General features: G+C 41.3%; 1 protein-coding gene across 1 annotated transcript in view; it reads right to left on the reverse strand.

Annotated features, from left to right (window-relative positions):
• Positions 1–18,201, reverse strand: part of LOC126418993 (cell division control protein 45 homolog) — a 143,832-nt gene that overhangs the window by 114,624 nt on the left and 11,007 nt on the right. The window contains exons 3-4 of the mRNA XM_050086039.1: positions 15,778–15,915; positions 15,624–15,689 (exon numbers count right to left, since the gene is read on the reverse strand). Of these exons, the coding sequence (XP_049941996.1) occupies positions 15,624–15,689; positions 15,778–15,915 (204 nt within the window). The remainder of the gene's footprint in view (positions 1–15,623; positions 15,690–15,777; positions 15,916–18,201) is intronic.

Raw genomic sequence — 18,201 nt, forward strand, 5'->3', positions numbered from 1 at the left:
ATTCCGACACGGCCTGGGGACCACACAAACACCACGGAATGACTGGACTGTTCCAGGGCATAGATGGACTCCTGGATGGTCACTACCAAAGGAAGGCGGGGGTAGCACTGGTCAATGACTTGTACGCTGCTCAAGGAGTTAGTACAGAGATGAAATGACTCGCCAGGGCATGGAATGATGTGCACAAGAGCATGAGAAATGGCCGCCAGCTTCGCAGTGAAAACACTGCAGCCATCTGGCAAGGAGTGCTGTTCAATATGTCCTCCACGAACATATGCGAAGCCAAAATGACCATCACGCATCGAGCTGTCAGTGTAAACCACTTCATGGTGCCGGCACATGTCAAGAATCAAGAGGAAGTGACAGCAGAGAACTACGGGGTTAACCGAGTGCTTAGGACCATGTGAAAGATCCAGGCGAAGCTTCGACCTAGGTCTACACCATGGAGGTGTACATGAATGGACCTCTAGTATTGGCGGTAAAGGCAAGGACTCCACTTCAGACACAAGAGATCGGATGCGAACCGCAATCCTAAGCCCTGACCAGTCCTAAGAATCGATATGTCTCCACTACTGTGAGTAGATCATCATTAAGATAAAGTTCAGGTTCCAGATGAACGGTACAACATCGACAGAAGTGCATGACACATGACTTCGCGGCTGAAAACTGGAATCCGTGGGCTAGAGACCATGACTGCACCTTGTGGATGGCTCCCTGTAGGTACTGGAAGAGCAATACGAAATGCAGAAGTCATCTGCATACAGAGAACGTGAGACCAACAGCCTAACAGATGCAGGTAGACCATTAATGGGCACTAAAAATAGAGATACACTCAATACAGAGCCCAGTGGGACCCCATTCTCCTGGATATGGGGGGAACTATGGGAAGCACCAACTTGGACACGGTAAGTATGGAGCAATAGGAAATTTAGGATAAAAATCATGAGCAGGCCCCCGAGATGCCACTCATATAATGTGGCAAGGATATGATGTCACCAGGTTGTGTCATAAGCTTTTCGTAAATCAAAAAAGACGGCAACCAGGTGTTGGCGTCTGGAAAAGGCTGTTCAGACGGCAGACTCGAGGGAAACTAGATTCTTAATGGTAGAGCGACCCTGGCGGAAACTGCCATGGCATGGAGCCAGTTGGCCACGAGACTCCAGGACCCAACACAACTGCTGACTTACCATATGTTGTAACAACTTACAAAGAATGTTGGTGAGGCTGATGGGCCGATAGCCATCCACATCAAGCGGGTTTTTACCAGGTTTGAGCACAGGAATGATGGTGCTCTACTGCCATTGCGATGGAAAGACACCATCGCACCTGATCCCATTAAAGGTGACAAGGAGATGTCACTTGTAGTCGGACGAGAGATGCTTGATCATCTGACTGTGGATCTGATTTGGCCCAGGAGCTGTGTCGGGGCAATGTACAAGGAGCACCCACTCTGTAAATGGAGCATTATAGGGTTCACTGTGACATTTAGTGAATGAGAGGGCTTTGCTTTCCATCTGCTGTTTGAGGGTGCGAAATACTGGGGGATAGTTCTCTGATGCGGAGGCTTGAGCATAATGCTCAGCAATTGCGTTTACCCAATGGGCAAGATGTACCTCTCCCAACATGCTTGTTTCCGTCTTTTTATAAGCTGGTGAATGCGAGCACGGAGCTCTTTAAAAGCTATTAGGTGCTTTAGGGAAGGGTGCCGCTTATGTCGCTGTAGAGTTTGCTGATGCTCTTTAATGGCCTCAGCGATTTCCGGGGACCACCAAAGTACTGACTTTCACCGGAGGAACCCTAAAGAACAAGGGATCGTGTTTTCTGCCGCAGAAATGATCGTTCTGGTGACCTGCTCAACTACCATGTTGACAGTGCCATGTGGGGGAGATTCAATGGTGACTGCAGAGGTGAAAGCTACCCAGTCTACAATGTTTAAAGCCCAACTTGGTAGACATCTTGGGGTATGGCACTAGGGGAGTGACAGGAAGATGGGAAAGTGGTTGCTACCACACAAGTTGTCGTAGGCTCTCCAGTGGACAGGTGGGAGAAGTCCTGGGCTGCAGAGACAAATCAATGGTCGAGTAAGTGCCACAAGCCACACTGAAATGTGTGGGGGCCCCAGCATTTAAGAGACAGAGGTCGAGTTGAGATAGGAAAGTTTCAACATCTCTACATCGGCCAGTAACCACAGTGCCACGCCACAAGGGGTTTTGGGCATTAAAATCTCCCAAAGTTGGAAAGGTTTACAGAGTTGATCAACCAGTGCAGCCAACGCATTCAGGGGTACTGCACCATCTGGAGGAAGATATATGTTGCAGACAGTTATTTCCTGTGTCGGCCTTATCCTGACACCCACAGCTTCAAGAGGGGTTTGAAGGGGCACAGGTTCACTGCATACTGAGTTCAGGACATTGATACAAACTCCACCTGATACTCTATTATAGTCCCTACAGTTCTTGTAATATCCTCTATAGCTGCAAAAGGCAGGGGTCCGCATTGCCAGGAACCACGTTTCCTGGAGGACAATGCAGAAAGCAGGTGTAAAGCTTAACAGTTGCCATAGCTCAGCCAGGTGGTGGAAAAAACCACAGCAATTCCACTGGAGGATGATGTTATCATGAGGCTGGGAAGGCATGTAGCATGCAAGGATGCAGGTTACGCCTCAGGGTCACCTGCTGCCACCTATTGAGTATTTGTATCCATTCCTGTTGTGAGTAAAGCATCAGTGGGATCCAGGTCATCAGGGGATCTCCACCTCATCTGCAGGTACAGAACTGGTAGGGAGTTGTGGTGCTGGGGCCACCAGAGGGACATTTTTCTTTGCAGACTTCTTTGGTTGATTGCCCTCTCGCTTCTCTCTATGGACTTGCTGGGAGGACTTCTCTGAAGTAGCTTCAAACATGGAGGAAGACCATGAAGATCTTCATACAGCAGCTTTTGGCTCCTTTAGCCATTGGTGAGTGTCACTGTGGCATTGGTGAAGACCTTGGGAGAGAGGGTTCAAAGTGACCCCTTCCACACGAGAGGAGCCGGAGGAGGCTGTTGCTTTTCCGGCTGGGGGGAGGGGACCAATGTCCCCTGCAGATTTTCCCCCTACCATCAAGGGAACTGATGTATTCTGGAGGTCCAGAGGGCCCACTGTTCGTGGCACAGAGTGTGGTACGACTGGTACTTGTGATGGCAATGGTAATGTAGATGCAGCATATGTGGACGTCAACAGAATGGGGTGTAATTGTTCAAATTTACGTTTAGCCTCTTGGTAAGTCAACAGGTCCAGGGTCTTATACTCCATGATTTTCCGCTCCTTTTGGATACTGTGCAGTCTGGCAAACGGGAAGTGCTGCTCTCCGCAGCTGATACAGGTGGGAGGAGGCACACAGGGAGTATCTGGATGCAGTGGACGTCTGCAGTCTCGACATGTGGTGTTGAAAGTGCAGCGGGAAGACTTGCCCAAATTTCCAGCACTTAAAGCACTGCATAGGGGGTGGGACGTATGGTTTAACATCATAGCAGTAAACCATCACCTTGACCTTTTCAGGCAATGAATCACCCTCAAAGGCAAAGACGAAGGCACCAGTAGCAACCCTGTTGTCTTTGGGTCCCCTGTAAATGTGCCGGATGAAATGAACACCCCACCATTCTACATTGGCATGGAGCTCGTCATCAGACTGCAAGGGGAGGTCGCATTGGAAAATAATTCCCTGGACCATGTTGTGGTTTTTATGGGGAGTGATGGAAACAGGAATATCACCCAGGCAGTCACAAGTGAGTAACGTGCAGGATTGGGCTGGGGATGCTGTCTGAATCAAGACTGCACCGCTTCTCATATTAGACAGCACTTTCACTCCCGCAAACTTATCCTCAAGATGTTTAACAACAAACTGAGGCTTCATGGGTAGAAAGTAGTCGATGTCCATTCTGCTACAGACTAAATACAGAGGCGAATATGGCTCTCTCCGTTCTGCAGCCCCAAGTCCCTCCCATGGTGTAGCGAGGGAGGGAAACAATTCAAGGTAATATTTGTCAGCATTATACTTGATCTTGCCCTTCTTAGAGACTGCTGGCGCCGTACGGTCACCAGCAAGAGATGACTTAGTCCACTTCATTGCAGGTCATCCACCCTTATACCACCCACTCCTATCAGGGGCTCTCCCCACGGGCGCCACACAGCCACAGCAAAGGCCACCTGGCATGATGGCTGTTGCTGGGAGTCCTGATGCCCCAGGAAGACAGGCAGCTACTCCTTGGCATACATGGGGAGTTGACAGCTCAGGCATCACAACAGAAGAAGATGACATACCCCGGTAAATGTCCTCACCCAAATAGTTGAATTGTGGGTGGAGATGCAAAGCCATATGGAGCACACTTCTGTATAATTTGGAAAGTGGCAAGTCAAACCATAAAATGGGAACTGAACTTTTAGGGCTAAAAAGTGTGATTCCTTTTAGTCGCCTCTTATGACAGGCAGGGACACCTCGGGTCTATTGTAACCCCCAGTCCTGCAGGGGGAAGTTATTTTGGAATTCAAAAAGCAAATAAAACAGTGAGAAATTGATATGAATCCACATGTACTGTAGAAATCAGACCACAATATTCAATTCTTCTTGTCACAGTTCAGAGAGTATAACACAATATACTTGCTTCTCAAATAAGATCTATGTACAAGTGTGTGACACATTACCAAGGTGAATATGTCCAATGGATAAGAAACCAACTGCTTGTTATTATTAACAGTTTCCCAAGTCATTAACATAAGCTTTTTGTGGCTTCCAGTCTCTCAGACACAAAGCAGGAAAATAGTTTCAAAACACTCAAAATTTGAACAATACCAATCTTAATCAGTAAGCAGAAAGTTGGCATCTAAAATGTACTCTACCCTGTACAACTCAATATTGATCAGGGAGACAAATTTAAAAAATCAGTTACCATAAGTTTAAGTAAAATGATGAAATAGTACCATGAAGGGAAAGTAGTGGCTTGGGCACAAAACACTCTGTTATCAGTACTGGTATAGTTAAATAAATTGCACTGGCTGAAAATCTAACTTTAACTGACATTCACCATAATTTAAAAGTTCTTTATGGTGAAACAACTTGTGACTGAAAGGCTAAGAATGAGTATGCAGTAAAATTTCTTGCGCAAGAGACTGAAGGGTGGCAACTAGGTTTTATTTCTCAGCCACAATGCAGTTACTTAGTGGGGAAGGCTGCTTGGGGAACCAAATTCAGATACACACAGCTGTTAACACTATTTATGCATAATACATTTAAAAACCTACTAAAACAACACGATGGAACCAAACAATGCAGAATACACATTCAGTATATTATAGCCCAAACTATTCAAGAACATAAACACATAACTTTTTTCAGTTTCTCCACAGACTTGAATATGAAACTCCAAAATTTTCATCCTTTTTTTTTTCAAATTTAAAGCTTAGCATACAAAATAAGTATTTCATTTTCAACTGAAGATATAGGACAACGGAGAACATTCCAAATCTACTTCATTAGTATTACACTGTGCATCACCAATTATGTAAATGATTTACATCTTTTTCACCTGCTTTCTCAGGCTCTGTGCAGTTTTTTTTTAAAAAAAAGAGGTTAAGTTGTCATCCATCAAAAGGTTAGTTTGAACACCACAGTGTTTTACCAGGCACAGTTCTGCTGGAGATGGTATGCCACTGCTTTCCAGCAACATTCTGAGCTGATGTACCCAGTCAGTTACAGGGAGTTCTGCAGTTTAATGTGAATTCCAAATCACAGTACAATTTAGTGTTTCACATTAACAGACATAGCCAGAGGTGCAAGAAATGATGACCAGAAATAGAACTCAAGATATTTGGATCTGCATAATAGTACTTTACCACTGTGTCACCAAACCACACTTTTATCTGACAAAAAGTTTAAGTACAGCTTTTAAACTGTGCTGGGTGTTTTAAAAATCAAGTGTAACAGCTGAAAATGTTACATCTTTAATTGCAACAATGAATTTATATGTTTCAGAATTACTGAGAAAGGAAGTGGATTGGACTTGTGTAAATCAATAATTTTGATACAATTTGTGTGATCAAACATCACAGGATGAATTGCGAGTATCTGTTGCAGTCAGTCATATATCATTGCTCACACTGACACCAATTACACCTGTCATCTGATATCAGAGACCATTCTCAGTTCATTCTGGAGGCTAGCAGAGATGAAGGATCTTAACACAGTTGTCTGTTGGCATCAATGTTACAAGTATCACTCTTATACAGCATGATGCCAATCCTTCATTTCAGAAAATCCTTTTATGGATTTGTTCGCCATCTCCATGAGTCAATTAACAGAAGAAATTTGTTCTCCTACACATCAGGCTCCACCATGTAAGTTCATTTTTTAAAATACGGTTGTAGGAAGTTTTTCAGATTCTGATTGACTACTGACACATACTGTATTTACTCGAATCTAAGCCGCACTTTTTTTCCGGTTTTTGTAATCCAAAAAACTGCCTGCGGCTTAGAATCGAGTGCAAAGTAAGCGGAATTTCTGAAAAATGTTAGTAGGTGCCACCACAACTAAGTTCTGCCGTCGAATATACACTCCTGGAAATTGAAATAAGAACACCGTGAATTCATTGTCCCAGGAAGGGGAAACTTTATTGACACATTCCTGGGGTCAGATACATCACATGATCACACTGACAGAACCACAGGCCCATAGACACAGGCAACAGAGCATGCACAATGTCGGCACTAGTACAGTGTATATCCACCTTTCGCAGCAATGCAGGCTGCTATTCTCCCATGGAGACGATCGTAGAGATGCTGGATGTAGTCCTGTGGAACGACTTGCCATGCCATTTCCACCTGGCGCCTCAGTTGGACCAGCGTTCGTGCTGGACGTGCAGACCGCGTGAGACGACGCTTCATCCAGTCCCAAACATGCTCAATGGGGGACAGATCCGGAGATCATGCTGGCCAGGGTAGTTGACTTACACCTTCTAGAGCACGTTGGGTGGCACGGGATACATGCGGACGTGCATTGTCCTGTTGGAACAGCAAGTTCCCTTGCCGGTCTAGGAATGGTAGAACGATGGGTTCGATGACGGTTTGGATGTACGGTGCACTATTCAGTGTCCCCTCGACGATCACCAGTGGTGTACGGCCAGTGTAGGAGATCGCTCCCCACACCATGATGCCGGGTGTTGGCCCTGTGTCCCTCGGTCGTATGCAGTCCTGATTGTGGCGCTCACCTGCACGGCGCCAAACACGCATACGACCATCATTGGCACCAAGGCAGAAGCGACTCTCATCGCTGAAGACGACACGTCACCATTCGTCCCTCCATTCACGCCTGTCGCGACACCACTGGAGGTGGGCTGCACGATGTTGGGGCGTGAGCGGAAGACGGCCTAACGGTGTGCGGGACCGTAGCCCAGCTTCATGGAGACGGTTGCGAATGGTCCTCGCCGATACCCCAGGAGCAACAGTGTCCCTAATTTGCTGGGAAGTGGCGGTGCGGTCCCCTACGGCACTGCGTAGGATCCTACGGTCTTGGCGTGCATCCGTGCGTCGCTGCGGTCCGGTCCCAGGTCGACGGGCACGTGCACCTTCCGCCGACCACTGGCGACAACATCGATGTACTGTGGAGACCTCACGCCCCACGTGTTGAGCAATTCGGTGGTACGTCCACCCGGCCTCCCGCATGCCCACTATACGCCCTCGCTCAGAGTCCGTCAACTGCACATACGGTTCACGTCCACGCTGTCGCGGCATGCTACCAGTGTTAAAGACTGCGATGGAGCTCCGTATGCCACGGCAAACTGGCTGACACTGACGGCGGCGGTGCACAAATGCTGCGCAGCTAGCGCCATTCGACGGCCAACACCGCGGTTCCTGGTGTGTCCGCTGTGCCGTGCGTGTGATCATTGCTTGTACAGCCCTCTCGCAGTGTCCGGAGCAAGTATGGTGGGTCTGACACACCGGTGTCAATGTGTTCTTTTTTCCATTTCCAGGAGTGTATGTAGCGCTACACAGGCATGCTTTGCAGGCACAAAGATAAATACTGGCGCCAGAACCTCTGCGTCAGTAAATGAATTTAAAAAAAGGTGGAAGATGAGCTTTTTTCTCCGCCCCGAGTTTCGACCACTGCATTTTCATACATTATCCAATGAAGTAAATACAAATTCCGTATTGTTCATCTTCGAATGTGGCAGCATTTCAATGTACTACCAAAATCCGACTGACAAGACTGTTTGGGATGTTTGTCAATATGGCCAACTCTACGTTCTGAATTTTTTCATACCTGTGAGAAGAGATGGTTGCTAATAGGAACTTTTATGTATTGTGAATCACATGCAGTATTCTCTTCACCATAAGAAGAATATGAATATAAACATTTTACCATGTATTGTTTCGTGTTTGCTGCTATCTCATTTAAATCCTGTCTGCCTAATAAACTACGGAACTAGAGTGAGACAACAGCAAACGAGGAAGAATATACATATCATGTCATGTTTATATTCGTATTATTCTTATGCCTAATAGTGGTACAGTCAGAAGTGAAGGACGGCAATTGACTAGATTTTTAAATCTAAGATGACTCTAATTTCTGTGCAGAATGTAATGTACTAAAGAGGCGTCTGAAAAAGATTATCAAATGGAGAAAAATTTTCGCTAAATTCTCATTCAGAACATCTTCTATCATACACAGTCTATTATTTGGTTCTTGTTGATCATTATCAAAGAAAGCAGCAGTGTAAGTAACAACAAATAGCAGTCTCTTGCCATTGTTTCGCTAATGAGATGATTCATCTCTTTTGTTTTTTAATTGTAAGCGGCGGTAGCGCGCACAAAAGCAAGCCATGCTGCGAGCGGTGACAGGTCGTAAACACACATTATCAGAATGCGACAAACAATGCATGACACAGCACAGTAATGCATTTTCAGCTTAGAGTGACGTAAACACCTATAACAAAGAGAACGGCACTTATGAGATCAAAGAAAAATAAGCAATCAATTCAAACCAGATGAAGCACGTGAAAAAGGAAGGGTACCCGTATAAATACGGATGGAGCGCCTGACGCATAGCAATGGGTACCTGGTAAAGCTTAACTGCTAAGCTTACGACTTGAACCAAACTACTCTAGCTGTATCGTCATTCATTCGACCTAAATTGTGTCTCATATTACAATGGACCAACTTTGTTTCGATTTGGAGGTGCGGCCTAAAACTTTTCTCTCCCCTTGAATTTCGAGTCTCAAATGTCATACACAGCATTATTTCAGTTTATTTGAGAGAAGTAACATAAACATCGAATATAAAAAAATAAACAAACAAAAAACATCCCACAGAAGGAATCAAACCCAAGGCCCTCAAGATTACCGTTCTGTACTCTTTTTACTGCAGCAACTGTTGCCTGCAAGTTATGCTCATTACTCTCTCAACCCATGCCAAAAATGTTATTTTCCCCTCCTAAACACTTGGCCATCTGCAGCCACAACTCCTGTCGCTTTCATTTCTCATGGAGCGGTGCATGTAGCATAAATGTGGATGAAATCTATGATGACAAGTAGGCACAGTCCCCTTGTGAGAGAGATGCTGCTTGGATCTCAACAGGTTTGTATAACTGATACAAAAGTGAAATGGCGACATTCGATGAACTTCAATGGTAGTCATTTCAAGACTGTCAAACTGGCACATGCTAAACCCTTCTGGGCAAAATGGAGAGATGAGTAGAACAAAAAGTAACTAAGCTAGCCTTGATACAAATGAACCTTTACCAATCACTGTAAAGCTCCTTGTAAATGAAATAGGTAAATGTTAAGCCCAAATCAAGTTGGCTGGACAACAGTTTGCACATGATCAAATGTAATTTCTTTTAATAATTCACTCTTCAAGAATTATTTACCCTAAGACATGTATAGCCTACTTATCTTGTGTATACAGGGTGTTACAAAAAGGTACGGCTAAACTTTCAGGGAACATTCCTCATACACAAAGGAAGAAAATATGTTACGTGGACACGTGTCCGAAAACACTTACTTTCCATGTTAGAGCTCATTTTATTACTTCTCTTCAAATCACATTAATCATGGAATGGAAACACACAGCAACAGAACGTACCAGCGTGACTTCAAACACTTTCTTACAGGAAATGTTTAAAATGCCCTCCGTTAGCGAGGATACATGCATCCAACCTCCGTCGCATGGAATCCCTGATGCACTGATGCAGCCCTAGAGAATGGCGTATTGTATCACAGCCGTCCACAATACGAGCAAGAAGAGTCTCTACATTTGGTACCGGGGTTGCGTTGACAAGAGCTTTCAAATGCCCCCATAAATGAAAGTCAAGAGGGTTGAGGTCAGAAGAGCATGGAGGCCATGGAATTGGTCCGCCTCTACCAATCCATCGGTCACCGAATCTGTTGTTGAGAAGCGTACGAACACTTCGACTGAAATGTGCAGGAGCTCCATCGCGCATGAACCACACGTTGTGTTGTACTTGTAAAGGCACATGTTCTAGCAGCACACGTAGAGTATCCCGTATGAAATCATGAAAACGTGCTCCATTGAGCGTAGGTGGGCGAAACTAAAATGAGCTCTAACATAGAAATTAAGCGTTTCTGGACACATGTCCACATAACATCTTTTCTAGGAATGTTTTCTGAAAGTTTGGCTGTACCTTTTAGTAACACCCTGTATAATGAGATGCAGAAGAGATATGTTAAATCAAATTACAAAAATGAATGTAATTGCACTATTTCTTATTAAAAGATATACCTAATGCTATGTTACTGTGACAAGCAGAATGGTTCATCCATACCAAGTGGTCCAGCACTAGTTGCTTGACCATCTCAGAAAAATTTTATATTTGCTGGGTGAATTCCCCAATGTTTAGTAGCCACAAAATATTTTTAAAAAATTTATTGTTTATAATTTTGAAATGGTGGCCATATCTGTTCCAGGCTGCATGCGTTTTTTCGTATTTGCAAGCATCCACTTTTGTTACAACTATTCAGTAGTGGATTGTCCTACGCCTTTCAGATAAAATGTGTTTAGTTCAACACACCCTGGGCTACAAATTAACATCATTATCACTTAGCTGAATGTATTCTTTAATATATTTTTAATAGTTCAAAGTTATTAGCCACAAGCTAAAAAAAAAAAAAAAAAACCTCAATTTTTGAACATCACTTGTGTCATACGTCTGTATGCAAGATTTCCACACTCCTAGACATCCCTACATCCACTATTTCCGATGTGATAATGAAGTGGAAATGTGAAGGGACACTTGCAGCACAAAAGCGTACAGGCCGGCCTCATCTGTTGACTAACAGAGACCGCTGACAGTTGAAGAGGGTCCTAATGTGTAACAGGCAGACATCTATCCACACCATTACACAGGAATTCCAAACTGTATCAGGATCCACTGCAAGTACTATGACAGTTAGGCAGGAGGTCAGAAAACTTGGATTTCATGGTCAAGCAGCTGTTCATAAGTCACAAATCCCACCAAACGACACCTCGCTTGGTGTGAGGAGTGTTAACATTGGACGACTGAACAGCAGAAAATCTTATGTGGAGTGACAAATCACGGTACACAATGTGGCGGTCTGATGGCAGGGTGTGGGTATGGCGAATGCTCGGTAAATGTCATCTGCCAGCATGTGCAGTGTCATCAGTAAAATTTTGAGGTGGTGGTCTTATGGTGTGGTTGTGTTTTTCATGGAGGGGGGTTGCACCCCTTGCTGTTTTGTATGGCACTATCACAGCATAGGCCTACATTGATGTTTTATGCACCTTCTTGCTTCACACTGTTGAAGAGCAATTCAGGGATGGGGATTGCACCTTTCAACACGATCAAGCACCTGTTCATAATGCACAGCCTGTGGCGAAGTGGTTACACGACAACAACATCCCAGTAATGGACTGGCCTGCACAGAGTCATGACCTGAATCCTATAGAACACCTTTGGGATGTTTTGGAACGCCGACTTCATGTCAGGCCTCAGATCACTATAAATTTCAAGTCTGAGATTCAATTGGAAGTTATGGAAAAATGATTACAAACATGAGTCAAAAATACGTTTTTTAACATCTGCGATATCTGGTAGGCTAATCAAATAAAGTATACCAATTGCATAATGTAACACACCACATTACACTAGCTAACGATTATTTGTTGAAACAATGCTGTGGTAATTGTTTCAGAAGGCTAACAATTGCATCTGCAAGCCTATACAAGTATGATTGTTGTCTTCCCCCCTTACACCAACAATTGTCTTACTCACACTTATTTAGCTAGAAGTTCTTAAGTGTGCAGTTGAAAAATGGTGTCTCAGGTGTTCTGTTGGTGTTATTATTAACGAAGTATGTCATAAAAATGTGTATGGAGTGTATCCTAAAGACATTACCTTAATCGTTGTTTTACTTACGAGTCAGCCCAGAGGTCAAATCAACATGCAAGTACCATGAAATCAAATACTTAAAAAATTTCATCACCTTTTCGGTCAGTCTTTCATGGACCCTTTTGAGAAACATAAGAAACCTATAACAAAAGGTCTGCGAGAAATAACATATGATCACTATTCTAAAAATTAAATCCATTTTGTCAATCTCATACCAGGAAAATCATTGTGTCCAACATGTTATTCTAAGATATTTGTAATTCACAAGAGAAAGGATAGAGAAACCCCAGTTACAGAATTTTGTGATTTATCAGCAACCATTAAAAAAGTAGATACAGCTTGTGAAATCCTGGGTATATCGCCTGCTAGTAAAATTAGAAAACTAAGTCAAGATAAAAGAACAAGTGCCTTGAATACAAAAATTGAAAAATTTGCAGCTACAGCCAAAAAGAACTTGGAAGTTTCATTTCAAAATACAATTTGTACTAAAACAGATGGAAGTTCTAAAACTTCATCAACTGAATATGATGATTTGATAGAAAAACTAAAAACTAAATGCAGTAGTTCAAACAAAGAGGATAAAATTAAAATTATCAGTTTACTGCCGAATTCTTGGAGTCGATCAAAAGTTAGTGATGAATTTAATGTGTCAGAACATCTTGTTAAGTTAACAATGCAATTAGTAAAAGAACAGGGAATTTTACCAGGATTACAAAAGAAAAGCACATCTAATTTGGTAGATGAAAACATAATCAATAAAGTTATTAAGTATTATGACAATGACAATAACAGTCGTTTGATGTCTGGCAAAAAAGACTGTGTTTCTGTGAAAGAAAATGGTTCTAAGATTCAAAGACAAAAAAGGTTAATATTGTTTAATTTAAATGAACTATTCACTGAATTTAAAAATGAAAATCCTGACATTAATGTTGGAAGATCAATGTTTTGCGAGTTGAGACCAAGATGGTGTATTGTTGCAGGGGCATCTGGCACCCATAATGTTTGTGTTTGTTCGTATCATCAGAATGTAAAGTTGATGGTAGATGGGGCAAACTTAGAGTTGCCTATAAAGACCTTTTGGAAGTTATGGTACGCAATATTGACAGTTACAGTTGTGTGATCAAGGGAAAATGTGAAGATTGTCCAGGCAAACAAGTCTTACTTGACATGTTTGAAGAATCCGAAGAAGACAATTTGATGCCTGACAGTATAAAATACAAACAATGGGTGACACAAGATAGAACTGTAATGGTGACAGTCATAAAATCATGAGAAGAGTTTTTGAAGTATTGGTGGCTAACCTTGAAAATCTGAAAATGCATCATTTTATTGCAAAAGCTCAGAGTAAATTTTTGAAAAACAAAAAACAAGCCTTGGCAGCTGATGAATGTTTAGTTCCTGCTGACTTTTCAGAAAATTATTCCTTTGTTGTTCACGACGAAGTTCAAGGGCACCACTGGGTAAACAACCAGGCCACAGTTCATACATTTGTATTCTATTATAAAGATGAAGATAAACTAATGAGCCACAGCTTTTGTGTCATAAGTGACTACCTTGAACACAACACTAAAGCAGTGTACATTTTTCAACTAAAATTAACAAACTACATTAAACAGCACCACCCTTCCATAAAAAAACTGATTTACTTTTCGGATGGGGCAGCGAGTCAATATAAAAATAAAAAAAAATTATTAACATCTCCTCTCATAAAGAAGATCTTGGGTTTGATGTAGAATGGCACTATTTCGCTTTATGCCATGGGAAGAAAGCTTGTGATGGTGTCGGGGGTACAACAAAGCGAGCTGTCACAAAAGCAAGTCTGCAGCGGACCGATGACAATCATATCATAACACCTCAAGAAATGTTTCAAGTCTGTAAAAAACATATCAAAAGAATTACCTTTATTTTTGTACAATGTAAGGAAATACAAGAAGTCTAGGACAGTGTCTTGAAGGGAAGGTACAACACTTATCAGAAGATTAAAGGCACTCGATCTTTTCATTTTTTGTACCCCATTCACACAACTTACTTCGCCTGATAGTGAACTCCATCAGTGTGGAAAATTTGTACAACTGGTTCTTCAAAATAAAGACATAGTAGCTTGTGTTTCCAATGAACAGTGGTGGATTGGTGAAGTTGATAATATTGACTGTCAAAACCAAGATGTACATGTATTTTATCACCCTCCAGGACCAAGGACATCTTTTAAAAAAAATTGAGAAGGATCAAGTTTGGATGCCACTTAAAAATGTACTAAGGAAGCTGTCTCCCATGGAATTTACAGCTGTGAGTGGGCAAACTTATAATCTAACATCCAAACTCAGTAAACAAATTTCTTAAATGTTCAATCAGTGATGTACTAAAAACAAATAACAAGAGAACAATATAATGTAATTAGTAGGCTTATTTTCAATAAAAAAGTAAGTAATTATAGACATGACTAAATTATATACTGTAACTGATATATTTTATTCCATAAGCCTAGATATCGCAGATGTTAAAATCATATTTTTGACTCGTATTGTAATCTTTTTTCCGTAACTTCCAATTGAATCCCAAAGTTGAAATTTATACTGAAGTTTGATATCATAAAGGTCTATCAACTGAGAAATTTTCAGGTTTTTATCTGGTCCCCCAACAAAGATATTGGAGGCCACAAAATGGAAAAATTAAAAAACAATCCATTTTTTAAAATAGTGTATTTTTTAAAATGTAAGCTGCTCACCATTGATATTCTACAAAAAGTAACTGTACAATACAGTATAATAGCAGAAAAAATATTAAATCTGAGAAATTAATCTTTCTTTGGAAAACTATTGTTCAAAAATTGAGTTTTTTTAATTTGTGGCTAATAACTTTGAACTATTAAAAATATATTAAAGAATACATTCAGCTAAGCGATAATGATGTTAATTTGTAGCCCAGGGTGTGTTGAATTAAATGCATTTTATCTGAAAGGCTTAGGACAATCCACTACTGAATAATTGTAAAAAATGTAGATGTTTGCAAATACAAAAAAACGCAGCCAGGAACAAATATGGCTGCCATTTCAAAATAATACACAATAAATTTAAAAAATATATATATATTTTTGTGATTAATAAACATTGGGGAATTCACCCAGCAAATATAAAATTTTTCTGAGATGGTCAAGCAACCAATTACTTTTTTCTTGGACCAGTTGGTATGGACTGACACAAATAGGAAATATGTTATGATATAATTTACCTCATCATCCCTAAAAATTTGATCAAATTCCGGAATTCCATCTTCTTCATTTGACACCAAAAACACCTGAGGAAAAAAAAATCACAAATAAACTGCAACTATATAGTGCGTAACATCAGTGTAGTATAAAACGAGCCTGAATGTAAATAACTACCTGAGTATTATTATAGACATTGCAAACATCAAATGGTCGATGACTGTCAAGTATGAAGAACTTTACATCTTCTTCAGGTTGTAATGCTTCAACTATATCAATGTTACCACCACAATTTATGAGCACAACACATTTTACCTGCAATCACAGAGAACAAAAAAGGTAACATGCATGAGATTTCAAGCATACTTTCACAAACCAGTGAACATGAGAGAGAGAGAGAGAGAGAGAGAGAGAGAGAGAGAGAGAGAGAGAGAGATGATGATGATGATGATGATGATGATAAAGCCTGCAAAGTGTACTAATACAGTTATAAAATACAGGAACATTCCATTTGTTTAATATCTTCTTTGAAGATACACGCACACAAAGCATTTAACCCACTCTTTACAGTTTTCCATATGGCTTCGAGCAGCTGCAAAATACATGCACCACTATGCATACAAGAGTTCTTCATGTATTTAGTAAAATGCTGTTCAGTAACAAATCTTCCCTTGTGTAAACAATTCAAATGCAAGGTATGTGGTATAAAGAAGGTTCTGAACTGCTTTGTACGAATAATTGGTACATACTTTTACCCTAATTCTCAATGTTGGGTGGAAGGTATAAAGCACTTCTGTAATTTGAGGTAAATACTGGTCTGTAGAACAATTCTCAATGACAGTTTTACGTGAGTTGAGAACTACATATTATGAAGGCTTCTCTCAGAATGAAGTAAACAGTCTATATTCTCTTCTTTAGAGAATGGAATTTCTGGACTAAAACATGTCCATCATTCACATTTCATTTTATAAATTTGTTGTGATATATTAATAACATGGTCTCGTTTACTGCTGCTAACAATGTTAGTCTCAAAGAAAGAGTCATCGCCATTGAAATTAATATTTCTTCATACCATGAGCCTACGGTCATCCGCACTTATTGTCATACGACACAGTTACAACACAAACAAATGCCACAGAGATGTCATTTTACAGAATGATATAAATTATACACACAGTCAACTCTAAATAATCCTCTATTATATCACTTAACACTTGTTTGTCTTCATCCATTAGTTTCCATACTGCATAAAATTTCTCTTGAGAGACAGAGTTTAAGTTGAGGAGGAGTGTTCTTGAAAATGAATTGCACTCTTAAATAGAGGACAGTTTTTGCTGACCACAAAGTTACTGGATACAGAGCTTGATATGGACAGAGAAAGGAAACAGCAGTGTACTCGCATTAGGAAAAACATGGTAGGAAATATACTCTAATTATAGACCCACAGGAAGCCACTGAAAAATGAACACTACAGAAAAACTGCCCAGTACTCTTGTACAAACACAACAGAACTTTTACAGAAACATGATGGCTTGCTCGTGAGGAGCCTCGCAGGTTGAACCTTTCTTGTTAGCTTTCAGCATACAAATTAACAAGGTTTCCCCCACGAGCCACTGCATACTCAAATGAAAAAACAAAAACTGAATAAAGCCAGTATCACTAGATCGAATGTGAGCAGCATTATGTGAACATGTGAACAAGATCTCATCTAATGTCTGGTCGTACATAAAATCCATCAAAAAAAGTGATCCATCCAGATACTGAATGATAATTTCAGCATGAAAATAGAAAATGATGAACATGAAGGCTAAGATATTAAATTCAGTACTGCGAAAGCAGTTTTCTAAAGAAGATACCAAGTGCATTTCCTGTAAGAGGTAGTCAAATGAAAATGAGACAGACTATATAACAAGCATCGTGATGACATTGGTCACGCACATAGGCATGTGTAGAAGTGCCCTCTACTGGGAATCAGGAAAGAACAGCGTGACCATTCACTGCTGTGCCATTTGTCTGTTAGATGTGCCCTGTGTGAGAGCAGTGAGTCATGTGGGCATTCAAAATCACTATGGAGAAAATCTTGATGACCTTTTTCTTTGAGTGCAAGAGCCTCCTGCTCATTGAATTTGTGGAACACAGCATCACAATTAACACACAGCAATACATATACACTGAAAAAATTGAAACATGCTGTCAAGTCCAAATGCCCAGACCACATCATTCTGTTGCAGGATACTGCTTGCCTGCAGGCTTCCAAGATTGTTTTGACTACACTGCAGAAGTTGTGCTGGGAAGCCCTTACATTCTCCATACAATCCCCATCTCTCCCCATGCAATTTTCACATTTTTGAAGTCCTGAAGCAATATACTCACGCCCGTCAGTTTGCTTGGGACAAGGAGGTGTGCGCCGGGATATAATTATGATTCCATAAGCAACTACAAACATTTTTCCATGAAGACACTGACTATCTTACGGGGCCTCATGGAGTCCTCATTGTATTTTATATTGAACTGCAGAGCAACTGACCCTTCTTCTAACATCAATTTACTGTAGAGCATGGAAACAACACAGACTAGAAAGACGTGTAGGTTGTTCCGAAC

Source organism: Schistocerca serialis, chromosome 9, assembly GCF_023864345.2.
Source record: "Schistocerca serialis cubense isolate TAMUIC-IGC-003099 chromosome 9, iqSchSeri2.2, whole genome shotgun sequence".
In the NCBI taxonomy this organism is placed as follows: Eukaryota; Metazoa; Arthropoda; class Insecta; order Orthoptera; family Acrididae; genus Schistocerca; species Schistocerca serialis.